This window comes from Halichoerus grypus, chromosome 1 (assembly GCF_964656455.1).
Source record: "Halichoerus grypus chromosome 1, mHalGry1.hap1.1, whole genome shotgun sequence".
Taxonomy (NCBI): domain Eukaryota; kingdom Metazoa; phylum Chordata; class Mammalia; order Carnivora; family Phocidae; genus Halichoerus; species Halichoerus grypus.
The window spans coordinates 28,802,051-28,819,674 of record NC_135712.1 but is presented as its reverse complement, the minus strand read 5'-3'; the positions used below and the strand labels follow the sequence as shown (position 1 = coordinate 28,819,674).

The 17,624-nt window shown below is 37.3% G+C and overlaps 1 protein-coding gene across 1 annotated transcript in view; it reads right to left on the bottom strand.

The window, feature by feature from the left end:
- Positions 1–17,624, bottom strand: part of SAMSN1 (SAM domain, SH3 domain and nuclear localization signals 1) — a 127,380-nt gene that overhangs the window by 95,048 nt on the left and 14,708 nt on the right. The window contains exons 2-4 of the mRNA XM_078058124.1: positions 13,034–13,071; positions 10,076–10,113; positions 7,834–7,920 (exon numbers count right to left, since the gene is read on the bottom strand). Coding sequence (XP_077914250.1) covers positions 7,834–7,920; positions 10,076–10,113; positions 13,034–13,071 — 163 coding nt within the window. The remainder of the gene's footprint in view (positions 1–7,833; positions 7,921–10,075; positions 10,114–13,033; positions 13,072–17,624) is intronic.

Genomic DNA, 17,624 nt, shown 5'->3' with positions numbered 1-17,624 from the left:
CTGGCCATCAGACACTGTTTACTTAGATACTATATCTAAGGCTTCATCTAAATTTAGGAGAATGAGACTGCAGATTTCAGAAATAATCTGCCAGCCGTGCTTGTGAAAGTGTCGTAAAGCCCTTGCAAAGAGTAAAAGGAGGAGGAAAGGGAAGGAGGAGAGAAAAGAGGAGCCTCAGGGACGACCACAATTAAACCTTTTTAAGCATCTCCTAAATGCCAGCCATGCAGCTAAGTGCTTTAAAATAGAGTACCTCTTTCAATCCTCCTGACAGTCTGGAGAGAAAGGTTCTTTATAGACCGACTTTACAGATCATGAAAACTGAAGCAGAGAGAGATTAGTAAATTGCCCCAAATCACAGAGTTACTAAGGGCCAAACTAGGATTCAGAGCTCTGTCTGTTTCCAGAACTCTCCACCATGCACTGCAGGAGATTTCGCCGGTTGAAGGCACTCAGGCAATGTGGTGCAGCCCCCTCGGGAGCTCACTACTATTACTCTGGCAGCATCCAAACCGCCAGGAGAAACCGTGGCTGATCACAAGTTACAGTCCACTGTCCAATCCATCGGAAGGCCTCCGACAGCCTCAGAAATCAGGCTGGATTTAGGAATGTGAGCTTCCTTTCCTCACCAAATCAGCCCCTCACAATTCAGATGCTGTGTCCTGTCTTCCAATTGATCAGTCTACTGCACCGAGGAAGGCCAGTTCTAAATTTCCTAATAAAGCTATCAGAATGATGAAAGAGAACATGATGGGCTGTCAGAAAAATATCAAAAATCAGTATGATGCTTGAGTTGGCCCGATTGGCTCATATACTGTTTTTCATTACAAGGTGAATAGCAACTATTTGGCTGTTAATTAATGTTATGTTATTATTATGAGGGAGGCCCAAGGTTCAGACATTCTTAATTGCCTGAACTCCTGGGCTAATTAATGCAATTTATAAGGGATATGTCAGGAATAACAGTATATGTTTTTATATCAAACGTAAAAACATGGGGATGTGCCCCTCAGTGAAGGTTGCCAGATAGTTCTAAGCACTTATCATAGGTCTTGTCAGAGAAAATCCCAGTACATTAATTTAACAGGCTCAGAGTTACTTATCAAAAGGCTGTAAGGCATAATGTTTTGCATAATCAAAATGGTTTATTAACTCAAGTCATCATTTGATTTTTTCATTTATATTCCAATTCACAGAGATACAAGCATATCAATTACAAAAACAACCTGTAATACCTAAATACAAAATAGCTACAAGGCTAAGTATTTTACACTGCGTCTAGAATATTACAGAGCTCAATAACAAGATGATTTTCACAAAACACACACCAAGTGTTGATTATTCACATTACCTGACAGGAAATGCCTGGTGGTTTTTTTCCTTGAAAAGTATGTATGTTATTACTCAAAAAAAAATCATCTTCATTTAGATCTATGAAAAGAGATAAATGTTATATGTAGATTATCAGAAATTACAGGATTTAAGAAGTTTAAGTGCAATTTAATACTCATTATACTTTTCATTAATCTATAAAGGTACTATATTGCCCAGATCATAAATCTTTTTCTTAAAGATATGTTATTTTCACAAGAAACAGATCAAAATAAAATACAAATTTAACAAAGTAAAAATGAAGAATGCCACTGGCCACCTGAGTATCTGAGCAAGCCACAGAACCTCTCTGGGACTCAGTTTCCCTCTCAGTAATAAAAGAGTAGCATACTACCTACTAAAGCCACGTCTAACTCCAAAATGCTATGATTCCACGAAGTTATCACCTCACCTGATTCTGTTAAACTAGGCTTTCCACCCCTGGCATTTTGAGTTTCATTAGCTTATAGATGTCTTCTCAACATGGATTATTTTGTTGAAATTGTTCCATGCACGCTTTAGTAAAGGGCTTGCAATGTGGCATCCATTTGCTTGCAGCTACATGAAACCTTTCAAAAAGTAGTAGCATTTCCCTTTCAGGCACTGGAAAAGGGGCCTCCCTTTATTTAAATCTGAAATGCACCTGTGCTAAAAGAGGACAGAACTTTAGGGTTCCCTTAATCCAAGCCCCTTAGTACCCGAAGAGGATACTGCGACCGCAGAAATCACTCCCTTCACCTTCATGCTTTACTTGCAATCACTGCTTCTGTTTCCCACTATTCCTCATTCTCAGATTCCACGGGGGGGGGGGGGAGGGGGCCGAGGGAGTAGGCAAGGACTACCCTCCATGCACAGTAAAAAACGGGGGCAGGTTCTCCTCCAAAGCCCCATCTTAGCAATAGTGAAAAGATAGTTTAAATTCACAGCTCAGTCTCAGAGTTATGTATATAGTTAACAATATTTAAAATCAGAATAACTACGCAAGATTCCAGAAAATACTTAAATGTTATTATAAGCTGGTTTTGTGATCTGACTCTTTGAAACCAGATCTTCCATTATAGCATCAGGATGCAAGAAGCAGTTTGGGCAACGTTTTTCTTTTCTTTTTTTTTTTTTTTAAGTCTTTGTATTTAGAAAAAAAAATTTCTGTCCTCTCTTCCTTCATTCCTTTTCATCTCTTCCCTGTAGATTCCTTTAACATGAATTTTTGGAGAAACTCCCTCTATAGTTATCCTTCTGGATAGAGGAAAAGAACAATAGAGTGGTCACCTGTATTCTCGAATCTGGAAGCAGCTGAGGCATACGCACAACACACTTACATCACTTAAATAGTGACACAAAGTAGTAAAATGAGTCATTCAGATGCTGCTCTGGGGAGAGATCACTATGAGTCAGGCTACTCCTGGAAGAGGTAGGACCCCAATGGTAGCTTGAAGAGTGGGTGTAGTTTGGAAAGGCAGAAGAAAAGGAAAAATTACAAATATAGCAGCAATGTGACGACCACTAGCCTCTGGTGTGGAATAAGTGGAACGCACTTAAGTATAGAGACTGAAATTGGTCAAGTGACAGGCAATTCTGAATATAGCATAGGAGGAGGTAGGGCTGGAAGAGTAGATAAAGTGAAATTTTAAAGAACCTTGAGTGCCAGGTGGAGGAATTTGGACATAACCTGCTAGACCGATGTTGCAAATATAAATATATCTGCAGGAGTCAAATAAGTAACTTAACTAAATGAGGTGAATTTTGTCAGGGAGATAATGAAAGATCTGTGGTGAGCTGAAGGGTCACCATTGCTAAAGGGCGGCCATTGCTCTCTGCTTTCCCAACCAAAATCACTTCAGAGTTTGAACCCAGGATTTTCGGTTTCCCTCATGTTTTTCAAGAGAGAATAAATATATGGATATTGATATAAAATTTCCTGATTTTTAAAATATAGTATGGTTTAAAGAAGCTTTTTTCAGAATAAATTCAGTTACAGAGTTACCAGTATGTGGCCTCTGCTATAGAAAAAGGAGGACCTTCAAGGGTCTTGGACTAAGGAAGAAGCATTAGAAAAATGGTATTTTATAAGGATTAGCTGTTTGTTTTGTGGTCTTATACATTTTTATTTATTTGCAATCTCCCAAATATTGCCTTGTAAGAGAATATTTATAAAAACAGAAGCAATCTGGTCCTAAGTAGCAACAAAGTTGCAATAGTTGAATTAGGCAATATGCAGTTGTACTATCCATAGATGGCCACAGAAATCTCTCTCACACCACATGTTCTGCAATGTGAACTTGGCACACCTCCATCAAGAATTAGAGTTCAATTCTCCTCTTATTGAACTGAGCTGATCTTAGTAACTCACTTGTCACAGGACAATGCAGTGGAAATGATGCTTTGTGACCCCCCAAAACTAGGTCAGAAGAAGCCTTGCAGCTTCTGCCTTGTTCATTTGAGATGCTCACTTTCCAGACACTTCCTCCCAGGATGTGTGAAGCTCCCTCTCATATCTCCTTCCCTCTTGCAACCCAGTCCTTGCTGGGTTGGGGGGGCGGGGGGTGGCTTAAGTCACTTGGAGAGGCTACATATTGGAAGTCTCCACCAAGCCCAGCCTGCAAGTTATCCCAGAACAGGTGCCAAATATATAAGTGGAATGGTCTCTCTAGATGATTCAAGCCACCAAATATTTAAGTCCTCTCCAGTCATTCAAGTCCTTCCAGAAGAAGCCTCAGATACCATGAAGCACTGCCTTGAATGAATTCCACAAAATCCACGAGCCTAATAAAATGTTTGATGCCGTTAAAATCTGGGGTGGTTTGTTTGCAGCAACAAGATTATCAGAACATGCATAAACTATAAACTACGTGAGTCACAAACAACAGTGTACGTAGGAATGCACCATTCAACATAAACATTCAGACTCCAACTGCCCCTCAAATGCAGATGTGGGGATAGAAATGAGATCAGGTAAAAAAGCAATATTTCTAATCAGGTTTTAGGTGATTCTAATGAAGATACTCCTGACCATACTCAGGTAACTATAATCCTAGGAAGAACTCCCCTAAAGAACTGAAGGGAGACTCATTTGTCCAAAACACTAGGATGCTGAGTGTTCTCATCACTCGATTCAGAAAGCCCTCCTTGGAAGCAAGAGGCCCGCTCACAGGAGCCTTTGCTCAGGGAGTTTAGTCCCACATGATAAGCAGGTGTTCATGTGTGCAATAGGGCTTCTCTCTGTCACTCCTCATGTGAGCCAGTCTAACCAGAGTTAAATTACATGGTCTTGGGAAACAATTTTTAAATTAGATGGTGGTCCCTGAAAATTAAACAGAATAGTAAATACATTTGTGACTTTATATATTTGCCATCCTGAAAGTGAGGGTATCAAGCCAAAAAAGAAAGAGAATTAATAAGGTCTGGAAAAATCAAGCCAGAATATTTATATGCTTACTCTGAAGAGGCTGGCCAAGTAATAATATTAACTAGAATTCAGGAAAGAAGGTTTCAAACCAATGGCAATTCAAATGTGAAACTGGAAGGCCCTAATAACATCCCTCCTATAATAGGATTTTTGATAATGAATCTCATCAAAATCATATGTAAGGAGTATTTATTTTTAAAATAATTTGAAAGCAGTGTGGGTGAAATTAATATTCCCTTCAGTACTAACCATGTTTCTTGTTCTAACAGGCCAATTATTATTATTATTTTTTTTTTTTGCCTATTTTCTGTTTTATGGAATAGTCTGTCATGGTCACACTGTTTGAAAAATCTCTAAATATGTTTTGTTTCCTTTTTACTATTTTAAAAAAAATTTTCCTTTGCTTTTATTCTTTGTACTTTCTGACATAAAATATAAAAAACCTTGTTCGTGATACTACCTTTACTTAAATCAAAACTTGATCTTAGGTAAACTCCAATTCACAGATTTTAAAGTTTGTTCTTTTCAGGCTTAATTTAGTTTCTTCATAAAACTAAGGCCAAAATCAATTTTAAAATTTTAAAATTGATTTTTATTTACTCTAATGAATATTATGAATATTCTGCCTGTTTATGATGCTGAAACTACAATGAATGTGAATTACAGATTCATTTTCCTCGATACCTCAGCTACGCCAGGGCTTTAATCATAAGATCCTGAGCACTAATTTATCCTGCATCTACTTTACAGATGTAGTCTCTTTTAGCAGCACAGATGAAGGTTTCGATAAAGCTCTTCTTAGAAGAAGGAAATCGGCTAGATAAACTAAAAATATTATGCGTCTGGCACTCAATGTATTCTGATAAATTTTGTCTTAACTGACATAACACAGTCATATTATTGAGCTACGTGAATATCTTTATGATTCAAACACCAGGAAAAATCCTTGCTAAACATAACCTGTGGATGTTCCTTTCATTGGGCCCCAATACTCTTTAGGCCTGAAACGCTGTTGATATGTGTCATGCACAAATACCATTTTGAAATTGAGAGAAATGGCTTTTTTTTGTTGTTTTTTCTTGGAGTTTGTAACAGATTCCTTAGGAGTTAGTGCCACTCCTACCATTTAATTCCCTGTATATTTTCTTCTATTTTTATTGAGGCTGTCTTTAAAATTTCATCACACATGTTCAATAAAATAATGGGCTCTGGCCATGGCGATGAGGCCCCTTCCGGTTTTCCTCTCCCTAAACTTGACACACTGCCTATCCTCAGACACAGTAAACCTCTCTTAAGTAATTATGCAATTAACAGTTGAAAAGTAGTGTTTAAAAATGAGAAAGAAATATTATGGGTTGAGGGGTAGGGCACTAATTGCCTAGAAATACTCTGAGCTTTCCAAATGAAGCTCCTTCACCCATAAAATTCAAGTCCACAACCTGTGGCCCTCCCTCCCCCACTGAATTTCTCCCTTCAGTTTACAGTGGCATGGCCGTGGTGTCGGGCCATCAGCTCTTCCTCGCACAGCATGAATCCCTAGGAAACGTCCTGTGACTCTGCTGCTACGGTTGAAATGTCAGCTGAAACTTTAGACACACACACACACACACACACACACACACACTCACACACACACTCACACACATGCACACACACACGAATATACGGTAGCTCAAGATTCAGAAGTAACCAAAGCTGAGAAGGTTTCTGTAAAGGCTTGCTTTTTTCTTCTCTGATAAAGAGCACATCACTAATCAGAAACACCCCACCATAAGCCAAGATTTTTTTGGCTATGATAGAATTACCTGCCTATGACTCCTAAATTAAAAAAAAAAAAAATCAGAGAAAGGCAGTTTTAGCAGATTGAATTTTTGAAGAAACTTATGACAAAATTTATAACTAAAAATAATCTATATAACTAAAAATGATAACTTCTTGATCCATCGATCAATATACAATAATCTAAAAATCACATGTGTTTATTAAAGGGACAGAGGATGGATGATGTAGATGAATGTTTGACTAATCTATAGAAAGTGTGAATGAACATAGCTGGCATCCATAAGGTAAAGATACAGTCCAATCAAAACATGATCTTATTAAGACATTGCCCATGTTGTGATTAAAAGAAAATATCTAAATCCCAAAATGTTTCACCATTAAAAAATTCAGTTAAAAATTATTCCCGCAAATGTTACATCACCTTGAATAAAATTGAAATATTTCAAAATAAATTATTTTCATAAGTAATTACTTAGTAAATCTAAGGGCACTCTTAAATAAAAGGTAAAATCTGGACAGAATATATAATCAAATCACTAAACTCATGATAAATATGCATGATAATTCCCTTTGTCCCAAGATACTAAAAAATGTCCTTAATTAAAAACTAGAAACTCTTAAATAATCAATAACTAACATAATCAATTATTTCTTGTTCTAGTAACATTAGAGGGAGAATACCAAGCAGATCAACTTTTTATGCTGTTGTTCATCTTTGTGAACCCTGAAGACTTTTTGTTTTATTCATTACCTTCCCAAAGTTAAATAATTTTAATTTTGAAGTCATTTATCATTAATAAATTTTTCTACACCTGGCTGCTAATTTTCTCTTCTTGGGAATTTTTAAATTATGAAATGATACAATTTTGTATTAATAATCAAGGTTACTCTTCTATATTTTTAGGGAAAACAAATGCTTTAACAACTATTAATATATTGATGTTATTTAGAGAATTTTTCTATGTGCTGATTTTTAATACATTTAAAAAAATTCTTATAGACATCAAAGACTTTCAAATATTATTGGCAATTGATTCTTTGCTTCCACAGTCAACCTAATTAGATTTGACTTCCTTTCTATATGTCTATATGTATCTAGGCACACCTGGACACACTATTAATAACATATACTTCCTATTCTAGTTGTCTTTCCTTTTTAAAGTAGACCACAATGCCCTGCTCATTTTAATAGGGAAAGAGGTAAATTTTTCTTACCTACCCTTTAAACTACTTTCAGAAAATGTGAAGTCAGCTGAACTGAATTTAGCAATTACCTTTTAGCTGACAGAGTCTTCTGATGTGGGAATCATTCTCAGGCTTGCAGGGTTCCGGCCAGATTGTGTCATTCATTGTTTTTCTTTCTAAAATAAAGCAGAAGATTGGTTAGCAGAATTCACAGTAACATCTGTCCAGTAACTGTAAGAAATCTGAAATCAAAACAAGATCAGCACACAGTTGTAACTTGGTTAAGTGACAGGAGAGCTCTGTGGTCCATCCTGGAGAGTTCTACTGCCTGACGGACAATCCCAAGTGTCCTGTGGGCCCCCATTTATTTCCATAAACACATAAGCACCCAAGCGTATGTGGTAGGATGCTACTATGGAAATACCTGTTGATGGTTTGTGATTACATTATTCTTGGAAGGATTTTTTCCTGAATTAACATTTATGTTTTTATGCTTAGTTCAAGTGTCCCCACCCTCCACATTCCTCATCATTTGTAACAAAATGATCAAGTGTGTGGAGAGAACACTAGCTGTGATGGTTTTAAGAAACTCTCAAGTCTTGAGTGGAAGAACGATGACTTACTTGGTCTTGTCCTCCCACCACCTAGAGCAGGGCCTGGACGTGCGGTGAAGAACTGAACTGTGCTAACATGAAGAATTAGAATCGCTTCTCATCTCCTCACCAAAGATGATCATTCCACATGTCATGTCATCATACTGATCAAGCAAATGTGAGATAACGCACCCAAAGCATCACATGGAAACAAAGTCAGCACGCCTGTGCTGTTTTTAAAGACACTATTTCCTCTCATATTTGACTACAGGAAGGCAGTCGAGCATCAAGAATTATGTTAGGATGGAAATCTCTATAGCCTTATGTTTACAAATTGCATAGCAGGTTATGAGAATAAATCTAGATGGAAAATAAAATTTTGCCTTACTTCCTTATATTTAAGACTATACATTATTTAAATCAGGGCTGATATTCAAACTATTTAACAACTAGTTGCCCACAGGGCCTTGATTAGTGAGACAGGACACAACTCTGTGGATGCTGTCACCTGAAGAATATCAGACCTGATTAAAATGCAGACACCCTTGGAAGATGCATCCATTGATGATCATCACCTTGGTCTGAATGAGCTTTTCAGATCTACCCAGGAGACTGGTTTTTGAAAAGACAGGGGAAGGAGTTTGAGCATCCAACTCCTAGACTCTACTGGGCAGAAAGGGCACTTACAAGTTTAACAAACCTCATTAAAAATAAATTATTGCCCTGGCGCCTGGGTGGCTCAGTCAGTTAAGCAAGCATCTGCCATCAGCTAAGGTCATGATCTCGGGATCCTGGGATCAAGCCCCACATCGGGCTCCCTGCTCAGCGGGGAGTCTGCTTTTCCCTCTCCCTGTGCCCCTCCCCCCCAACTTGTGCTCTCTCTCAAATAAATAAATAAAATCTTTTAAAAAATAAAGTATTGCCTGAATAACCCAGATTTTTTTAAGAGATTTTATTTATTTATTTGAGAGAGAGAGTCAGAGATAGCAACAGAGAGCATGAGTGGGGAGGAGAGGGAGAAGCAGGCTCCCCACCGAGCAGGAAGCCCGACACAGGACTCGATCCCAGGACACTGAGATCATGACTCGAGCTGAAGGCAGATGCTCAACCAACTGAGCCACCCAGGCGCCCCTAATCCAGATGTTTTGCCACTGCGACTATTTTATAATTAGTGACACTATATTCTGTAAGAGAAGGAGAGACGTTATCCGTTAGCTTTCTAAAAGTGATTAATAGAATGAGATGTTTACTTCAGAATTAAAATACAAATCAAGCCAATGGCCTTTAGTATAACTACAGAAACTGTAATCACAGAAACTAAAGAAAAGTTCTGGTTTTTGAAATGCTGTGGAAGAGTCTTTTGTAACACATTTTTAATTTCTTTTTATTCACTCCTAGATTCATATACCTGAAAAGATATGGAAGAGGTCACCTTGACCATGGCCAGCCAAGCTAACATTGGGAAGCCGGAAGATAATCAGCCAATAAACCATCAAAGAGAATTATATTTTTAATGTAAAAGGAAATTATTCTGAATAAATCAATGATTTCTTTGCCTTAGCCATTTACAGTTAGAATGGAACCACCTTCCTTTTTAAAAAATCTCTTCTATAGAATTCAAAGACAACTCAATTTGACTTTCATTAATCAATTATTGTTGCTGTATGGAAGTGGCAGAAGAAAAGAAGTTTTAGAGAAACAGAACAGATTATCTGCATGAGTAATCTAAATTACTAACCAAATCCTTTGTTTTCAGACATAGATCTCTGGATTGACCTAGAAGAATAAAAGAAACAGATATTTAAGTCTACATCTAGTAAATAGTATTTTTAATCAAACACAAATTAGATTACCTAGACATGCTTGCAATATGTTTGAGAGCAGAAATATATTCTACCTCTAACTAAGGTCTATATATAGCCCTGAATTTTCCTGACCCTAGATGGCAAAGAACAGTTAATATAAGTATAATCTTGGCCTGGAAATTTCCATGCAATTTGGAGAAATTTCCATGCAACATTCATAAAACCCACACACAAAAAAAGTGGGCCATTTTTACATGACTGTATCTCAAGATAATCAATATAGTTGATGTGGACAAGCTCTTTTTGAAACAATTCCATTCAATAAATACAGAAAGAATGATTGAATATAATCATGTACAATCCCCAATGAAATGATAGATCTGGGCAGTAATCAACAATTGCTGTTAAAACTTTTCATTGAAAGGCTGAAGGGCAACTCTGTGCTGGATGGATCAGTCTGATACCATCTGAACCCACTAAGCAAGTTCACAGTCATAAAACTAGAGACAACCAGATATATGAGCTTCCAAAGTAATGCAACAGGAAGCCTACAGTCACTGATGACCTACTTTTAAAATATATACACATATATCAAACTTGAACATTATCAAGCCCTGAGATCTAACTAACAAATTTACAGGAAACACAGGGGATAGAAGAACATGTTTTTTTAAAAAAATACCACAATGATGCAATCAGCAAAATTCAAAAATATGGAAAATTCCTCAGAACAAACAATCCAGTTTCTTCAACAAATCAATGGAGAAGGGCCTATGAATTAAGAGACATGAACTGAATGCATTGCAATGATCCTGTTTGGATCATGATTCAAATTAACTATTAAAAAAAGCACTTGAGGCTCTCAGAAAATTTTTTTTTTTTTTTTTTTTAAGATTTTATTTATTTATGTGACAGAGAGAGACACAGCGAGAGAGGGAACACAAGCAGGAGGAGTGGGAGAGGGAGAAGCAGGCTTCCCGCGGAGCAGGGAGCCCGATGCGGGGCTCGATCCCAGGACCCTGGGATCATGACCTGAGCCGAAGGCAGACGCTTAACGACTGAGCCACCCAGGCGCCCCGAGGCTCTCAGAAAAATTTTAACAGTGACTATATATTTGGCCATATTATACAATTTTTCTTATTTTGTTCTAGTGCAGTGTGGCACTGTGGTTATGTTTTTTTTTAAATACAGTACTTACTTTATAGCAATATATATCAAAAAATGAATTATGTGTCTGGGATCTGCTCTAAAAAAATAGTGAGGGTTGGAGGGCTGGGAAGTCAAATAGGTAGAAATGAAATAAGATTGACTATAGGTTGACACTAGTTCAAGCTTGGTGATGTGAGTTCATCATTATCTCCTCCTTTGTGTATAATTGAAAATTTCCATAATAAAATGTACAAAACAGAAACAGAGGATAAGACTACACTGACTCGATCGTGTTAATTACTTTATGCACTGGGTGAACACACGCGTGTCCTGTACATATAATTAACTTTGTGGTAGCTTGATTGTTTCCCACTATTTATATTCTTGGTAGTCATTAAATTAATGCCAAGTTCACCCTTCCTTAAGTTCAGGGTTGTAAGAAAAAAATCTGTATATATAATTTTTGTCTTTACCATTTTATTTTGTTTTTTTAATTTGTCAATGCAAACGCTTAGGACACCTCTTGGCAAAGAGTAAGTGTTCCCAAACAGCTATTTATAGTATTATAAGGTGAGGTAGGTGCAGAACAGCATTGAGATGTTATTCCCTTCAGGGGAGTGGTAGACAAGAGAATTAAGGAACTCGAGAGTCTTCAATTTTATTTTAATTGGTCATAATTAGAGGAGCACATTCACTGATTTTGAAAAATCCTAATTCAGTCAGCATCAGGTACTTTCCCTCTCATCCATTCCCCTTTGCCTCTCCATGTTTTGGTGTCCTCTGATCTACAGAAGCATCAATCATAAGCCAGTAGCTGTCATTTCATTTAAGTATTTTATTTAGAATTCCTTATCTGTGGATGGAATGAACAGCTAATAGGCAGCTCAGTTTTTCCCACTGAGATGAGCCCTGCCAAAAAACCCCTTCTTTACGCCTGTTCAGGCTTAAAATGCCACTGTTGTAGTTTAAATAGTTAACTCTGGCTAAAAGACAACGACCCTTGTCTGCCAGTGCTCTAAGCTGTTAATCATCCAATCACCTACTTCCTATGGGTGTGTTTTATATCCTTACTGGGAGAAAGCTTTGAGCAGGAAAGGAAGGAAAGTATATGAAAGCACAGAATGCCTCGGGGGCAGGAGAGCAAAGCTGTCCAGAAAGATTCCACCCAGAGAGAATTTCACATGCTAACAGTTAGGTCTCAGACCACTCCAGAGTGCAAGGAAGCTATTCCGTATCATCAGCAACCAATCTGGAAATTTCCCCATAAACCAACTTCTGGCCCCTATGTATTTCCTGCTTATTAGTTAAAATCCCATTACCTTATGCAACATGTGTGTGCCACATCTTCCGGCAGCTTGATGTGCTGAATGTAAAGCCAAGCCTGACCTAAATAACCCAAATCTCTTTACAAACACATTTTTATTTGGATTAGAAGAACCCTTCAGAAGATTAATAGGTCACCGATAGAAGCATGTTTTCGAGTAGGCTCCCACTTTAATGAGCCTAGTTTGAACACGTTTCTTCTTTGGAAATTTAATTTTCACCTCCCTGTGGACAGAAATGTCACAACACAGGTTTCCTATGCATCAGCATAAACAGATAAACGGTAGCAGAGTAAAACATATCTAGATTTGTACATGACAATTTTTAAAAAAGCGCTTTGACAGGAGAACCACTAAAATATTCCATTCAACATTATAGAACTAACAGAACATAAAGTTTTCAAAGTAAACTTGACTTACTTTCTTTTTGGTTGTGCATTCTCAAAATTAGAAACCTCCTGAAAAATAAAATACAAAATACAAAATAAAATAATACTACTCCAAGAAATCAGAAGAATTCAAGTATGGTTTGTCTTCGAGGATAATCCAAAAGTAGTTCGTTTTGCCTTTTCCCAGTAAAATGACTGGTGTTTCCTCCCTGTATTTCAGTACTATGTCATAGAATCTCAGTTCAAGTTTGTTTATTTGTTTCTTTCTTTCTCTTTTTGTCTTTGTAACTTTGAGAGATGTAGAGTGCTTCCTTTATTAACCAGGGCTTATACCTTATTCTAAGCCCTGGTCAGTCAATAAGGCAAGTCTTTTAAATAAAAACATGCAATTAAATCCTCATAACCTCAAGTTTCCATTCCCCATCAACCCACCAACAGAGATACGCACTAGAGTATGTTAATTATATCACATAGTACTTTCCTTTGAGAAAATTTAATCTATCACAATATCCTGAGTATGTTGAAATACACCTGTGATTCATCTGGCCTTTCTCTTCAGAGCAACTGAATGTTGTGTAAAATCCCTTACACTTTTCGGGGAAGACTATGTCGCCACATCTTTCACCATCCTTGAAAGAGCTAAAACTGCTCCTAGGCACCTTTAAGAACCCTTCAGATTTTCTTGTTATCATTCATCTCCTTCATTCAAAACCATTTATGTTTTTGATGTTCAAAGTGCTTTTTTAACATCTACTATATCATAGGCAACAGACCATGTTGTAGAGAGGTTTGATTGGTGTGGTAGGAATTTGTATAGTAAAGAATATTGGAACCAGTATTCCACATAGGGGGAAAACAGAAATGCAAAAGTGGGGAAGAGTAGTGAATGAAAATCAGAAAAAGGAAAATTGGTTTTATTATTCCAATGGCTGATAGTATCCGTCTGAGCACTGCCAAATCCAGGATAACTTGTCCCCTGGAGAGTAACTGAAAGGACTCTTTCTCTAACCCTTATTGTGTTTCTGTCAAGATTTAACTCTCAAGGACAATTTAAATTACCTATTTCAAGCTGCTGAGTAGAGTGTCACTGAAAATTCCAGATGCTGAAACACTCCATCCCTGAACTTGAGGAACAGGTTTTGCCAAGTTAAAATGCCTGGGGATCACCTGAAGGACAATGTCTAGTAGGAAACAGGTAGGAGTAGGGGTAGATACTTGGGAATCACGAACCAAACCCTGAGGTGAGGTGGGATATCAACAGACCTTTGAGGAGCTAATGGTCAGACTGACCACTCCTTCAATTCTCTATGCTTTGTCATCATGTGTCCTAAAAAATAATCCATCTCTATCCATGGTCTTTTTATGAAATTCCCTGTGTTGGTCTGGATGGTCTGGAAGCCAACTGTGTTCGTTCACCACCATCAGCAATCACACCAGCACTATGAGGGTCATCAGGAAAGAGGATGGCCATCCATCTTTCTAGTAACACTTTCCTGTCACATATATTTGGAATTTAGCTGGGAAGGAGCAAGTTCCATGTTCACATAATCCATAAAACCTGGGCCAAATATGTCTCAATAATTAGAATCCACTGTTTTGAGTCTAATGAATTGTATGGATTTAGATAAATTTCTTCAGACTGCAAATCTCATAGTCCTCAAAATAGTTTCCACCTGTTTTGACTACAGAGAAAGAGGTGTGTAGTCTAGAGTTAACCAATCCAAAAGGTCGACTTGCAATATGAAAGATGGGAAACATTAGATATCTTTTGTATTTTTAATCATGAAAGTCACAATACTTTTGAATTAACTTATTCTATCAGTAATTCATTATTTTGGTTTTTGTTTTACACGGGAAAGTTTATTTTGTGCTGCATGAAAAATGCTACCAAAGAGATTAATTCCAGAGCACTCACACAACTTGTGTGCAACGGAGCTCTAAGTGTTTGAGTCTGGGACAGGGGGTGTATTATTCAAGAACGGTCTCCTGCTTCACTTGGGTAAAGCCTTTGACTAATAAGCTAATACAAGCAGGTATTGAGCCCACGCAAAACTGGTCAAATACTTGTGGCTGCTGATCGTGGTAAGCGGTACAGTTAGCTCTGGGCTGAGGTAAGGAGACATCTGGATTAAGACTGAAGGAATTTCATAAGACCAGGGATAGAGATTGGTTATTTTTAGGGCATATATTGGCACAACATTCTCTAGGGACTATCTACTTTGTTCTGTTTTACTGGAATCCGGGTTATCCAATTTTTACTTATGAATCACTTTGGTTTGGGAATTTTTTTGTTGAAGAGTTTTTTTTGTAATGGATACACTGAAAAAGATTTTGAGGGGTGCCTAGCTAGCTTAGTAGGAAGAGTATTGATCTCGGGGTTCTAAGTTCGAGCTCTGTGTTGGGTGTGGAGATTACTTAAATAAATAAAACTTTAAAAAAAAAAGAAAAAAGAAAAAGATTTTGGGTTAAAACTTCTTTTAATCCCTAATAAGATATAAGATGTAATGTAGTTTTCCTTCAGTAACCTGCTTCCTGCAAGATGGCAGAGAGAGTCAAGCACATTAAATGTGTGTCTGAAGTGTGATTATATGGGGGAAGGGGATTACTCAAACAGGGCAACATCTACTTAATTAATAGTACATCTGTTCCCTGGGTGTTGCCTAGTTGTAGATTACTATTGAATTGGTTAAGCAATTTTTAGTACTGCTTGTACCAGACTCAAAGCAGCTGCTTTTCTGACTTCTGCTTACATAAGCAGACTGCTATGTATTCAGAGTTCAGACCCTGTATTCCTAGAGGGGCAAGTCAAGGAAAGACTAGATACAGCTTTATTTTTAGAGCTACATCTGTGTGTGTGTGTGTGTGTGTGTGTGTGTGTGTGTGTGTGTGTGTGTGTGTGTGTGTGTTACTCTGAACTCCAAAAAGAAGACACCATTTCAGAGAGTCAATGAAATGATTCTGTCTAGTCCATTAATTTGACACTTGCCATAAATACCAGACAAAACTTGCTCCTGTTAGCCTTCATTTCATTATCCCCTAAATCAAGCACTAATCATTAGTCTTACCTTTCATTCACTAGGGAGTTTGTGGCTTAATTTAATTTTTACCTCTGGCAATTGTTAGGAAAATAAAAAATGAAATGTAGGCAAATTATTACAAATGGGCCAGCAGAAACTAAAGAATACGTCCAACACGTGTTATTATTCAAGTAGATGAGAGTAGGCTGTAGGAGTAACATTTTCACATAACTATGCAACAAGGTCGTATTAGGTCAAATTAAAAAAAAATTCAAAATGAAGAAAGAGAAGAAGCCACTTAAGAGAAATTTTGGATACCTAATGCCATATTTCTATTCTCATGCAGTGGTTATGGTTGGCTGTCCTTTGGGGTTGAGTCTAATATGTGTCTGTTTCTTGCTTTATTGGTTTTTAAATCTTACTTTTTTTTTTTACAAAAAAATTTTTTTTAAAGATTTTATTTATTTATTTGACAGAGAGAGACACAGTGAGAGAGAGAGAGCACAAGCAGGGGGAGTGGGAGAGGGAGAAGCAGGCTTCCCGCTGGGCAGGGAGCCCAATGCGGGGCTCGATCCCAGGACCCGGGGATCATGACCTGAGCCGAAGGCAGACCGCTTAATGACTGAGCCACCCAGGCGCCCCTTAAATCTTACTTTCAAATCACAAAGTCAAAAAGGAAAAATGAAGTGAATATGTCAGGGATTGTTGTTGCCTAACTAGTGGAAATGTGAAACGTGTTTCTGCACCAGAGAAAACTGATTGGCAGTAAATGATGGTGTAAATCCCATGGTGGACTTTTAAGACTGTAGAGATCTGACCTCTGATTCGCAGATGAGTAAACTGAGATCCCAAATGGTAAATTAACTTGTCTAGAGTCATGCATATAGTGCTCTACTTTGATTAAATGTTAGTCATGCTTTCATTCTAATATATCTTTTGGAATTGTATAATTCGTTCATTCATACATTCACAGTTTATTCAACAAATATTTATTGAGCATGTACTATGTATCAGACACTGTTTTAGATGCAAAGAAGAATTATAAGTGGTCCTCTCAAATATTCAACCATCAGTGACTGCTGATTTCATGATCCTGTTGGAGTCTATGATTTTCCTAACTTTGAAGATTAAATGAGCTAGCCTTCATAAAATCCTTACACGATGCCAAACACATTGAAGATACTTATAGATGTTATTTCTCATTAAAGTCATTATTAGTTACATTGAATTCTAATATTGAAGCAAGAGTTGAACATAATACAAATACACACACACACATATGTATACACATAACTTCTCATTAAAATAAGTTAACCCAATTTCTATTGTCCGACTCATTCTCTTGAGAGAATGAGGATGATTCACTTACATAACTGAAATGGTTTTACTAATATTAAAATACAGCAATTCCAAGAATGCCACATCCAAACTGAATGAGCCTGTTTCCGGACATTTCTTAGGTTCCTATGCTTCAGTAAAGTTCCCACAGATGTTCAAAAAAGACATGGAAATTAATGGAAGTTCCTTTTTTTTTTTTTTTTAAGATTTTTATTTATTTATTTGAGAGAGAGAGAATGAGAGAGACAGCAATGAGAGGGGGGAGGG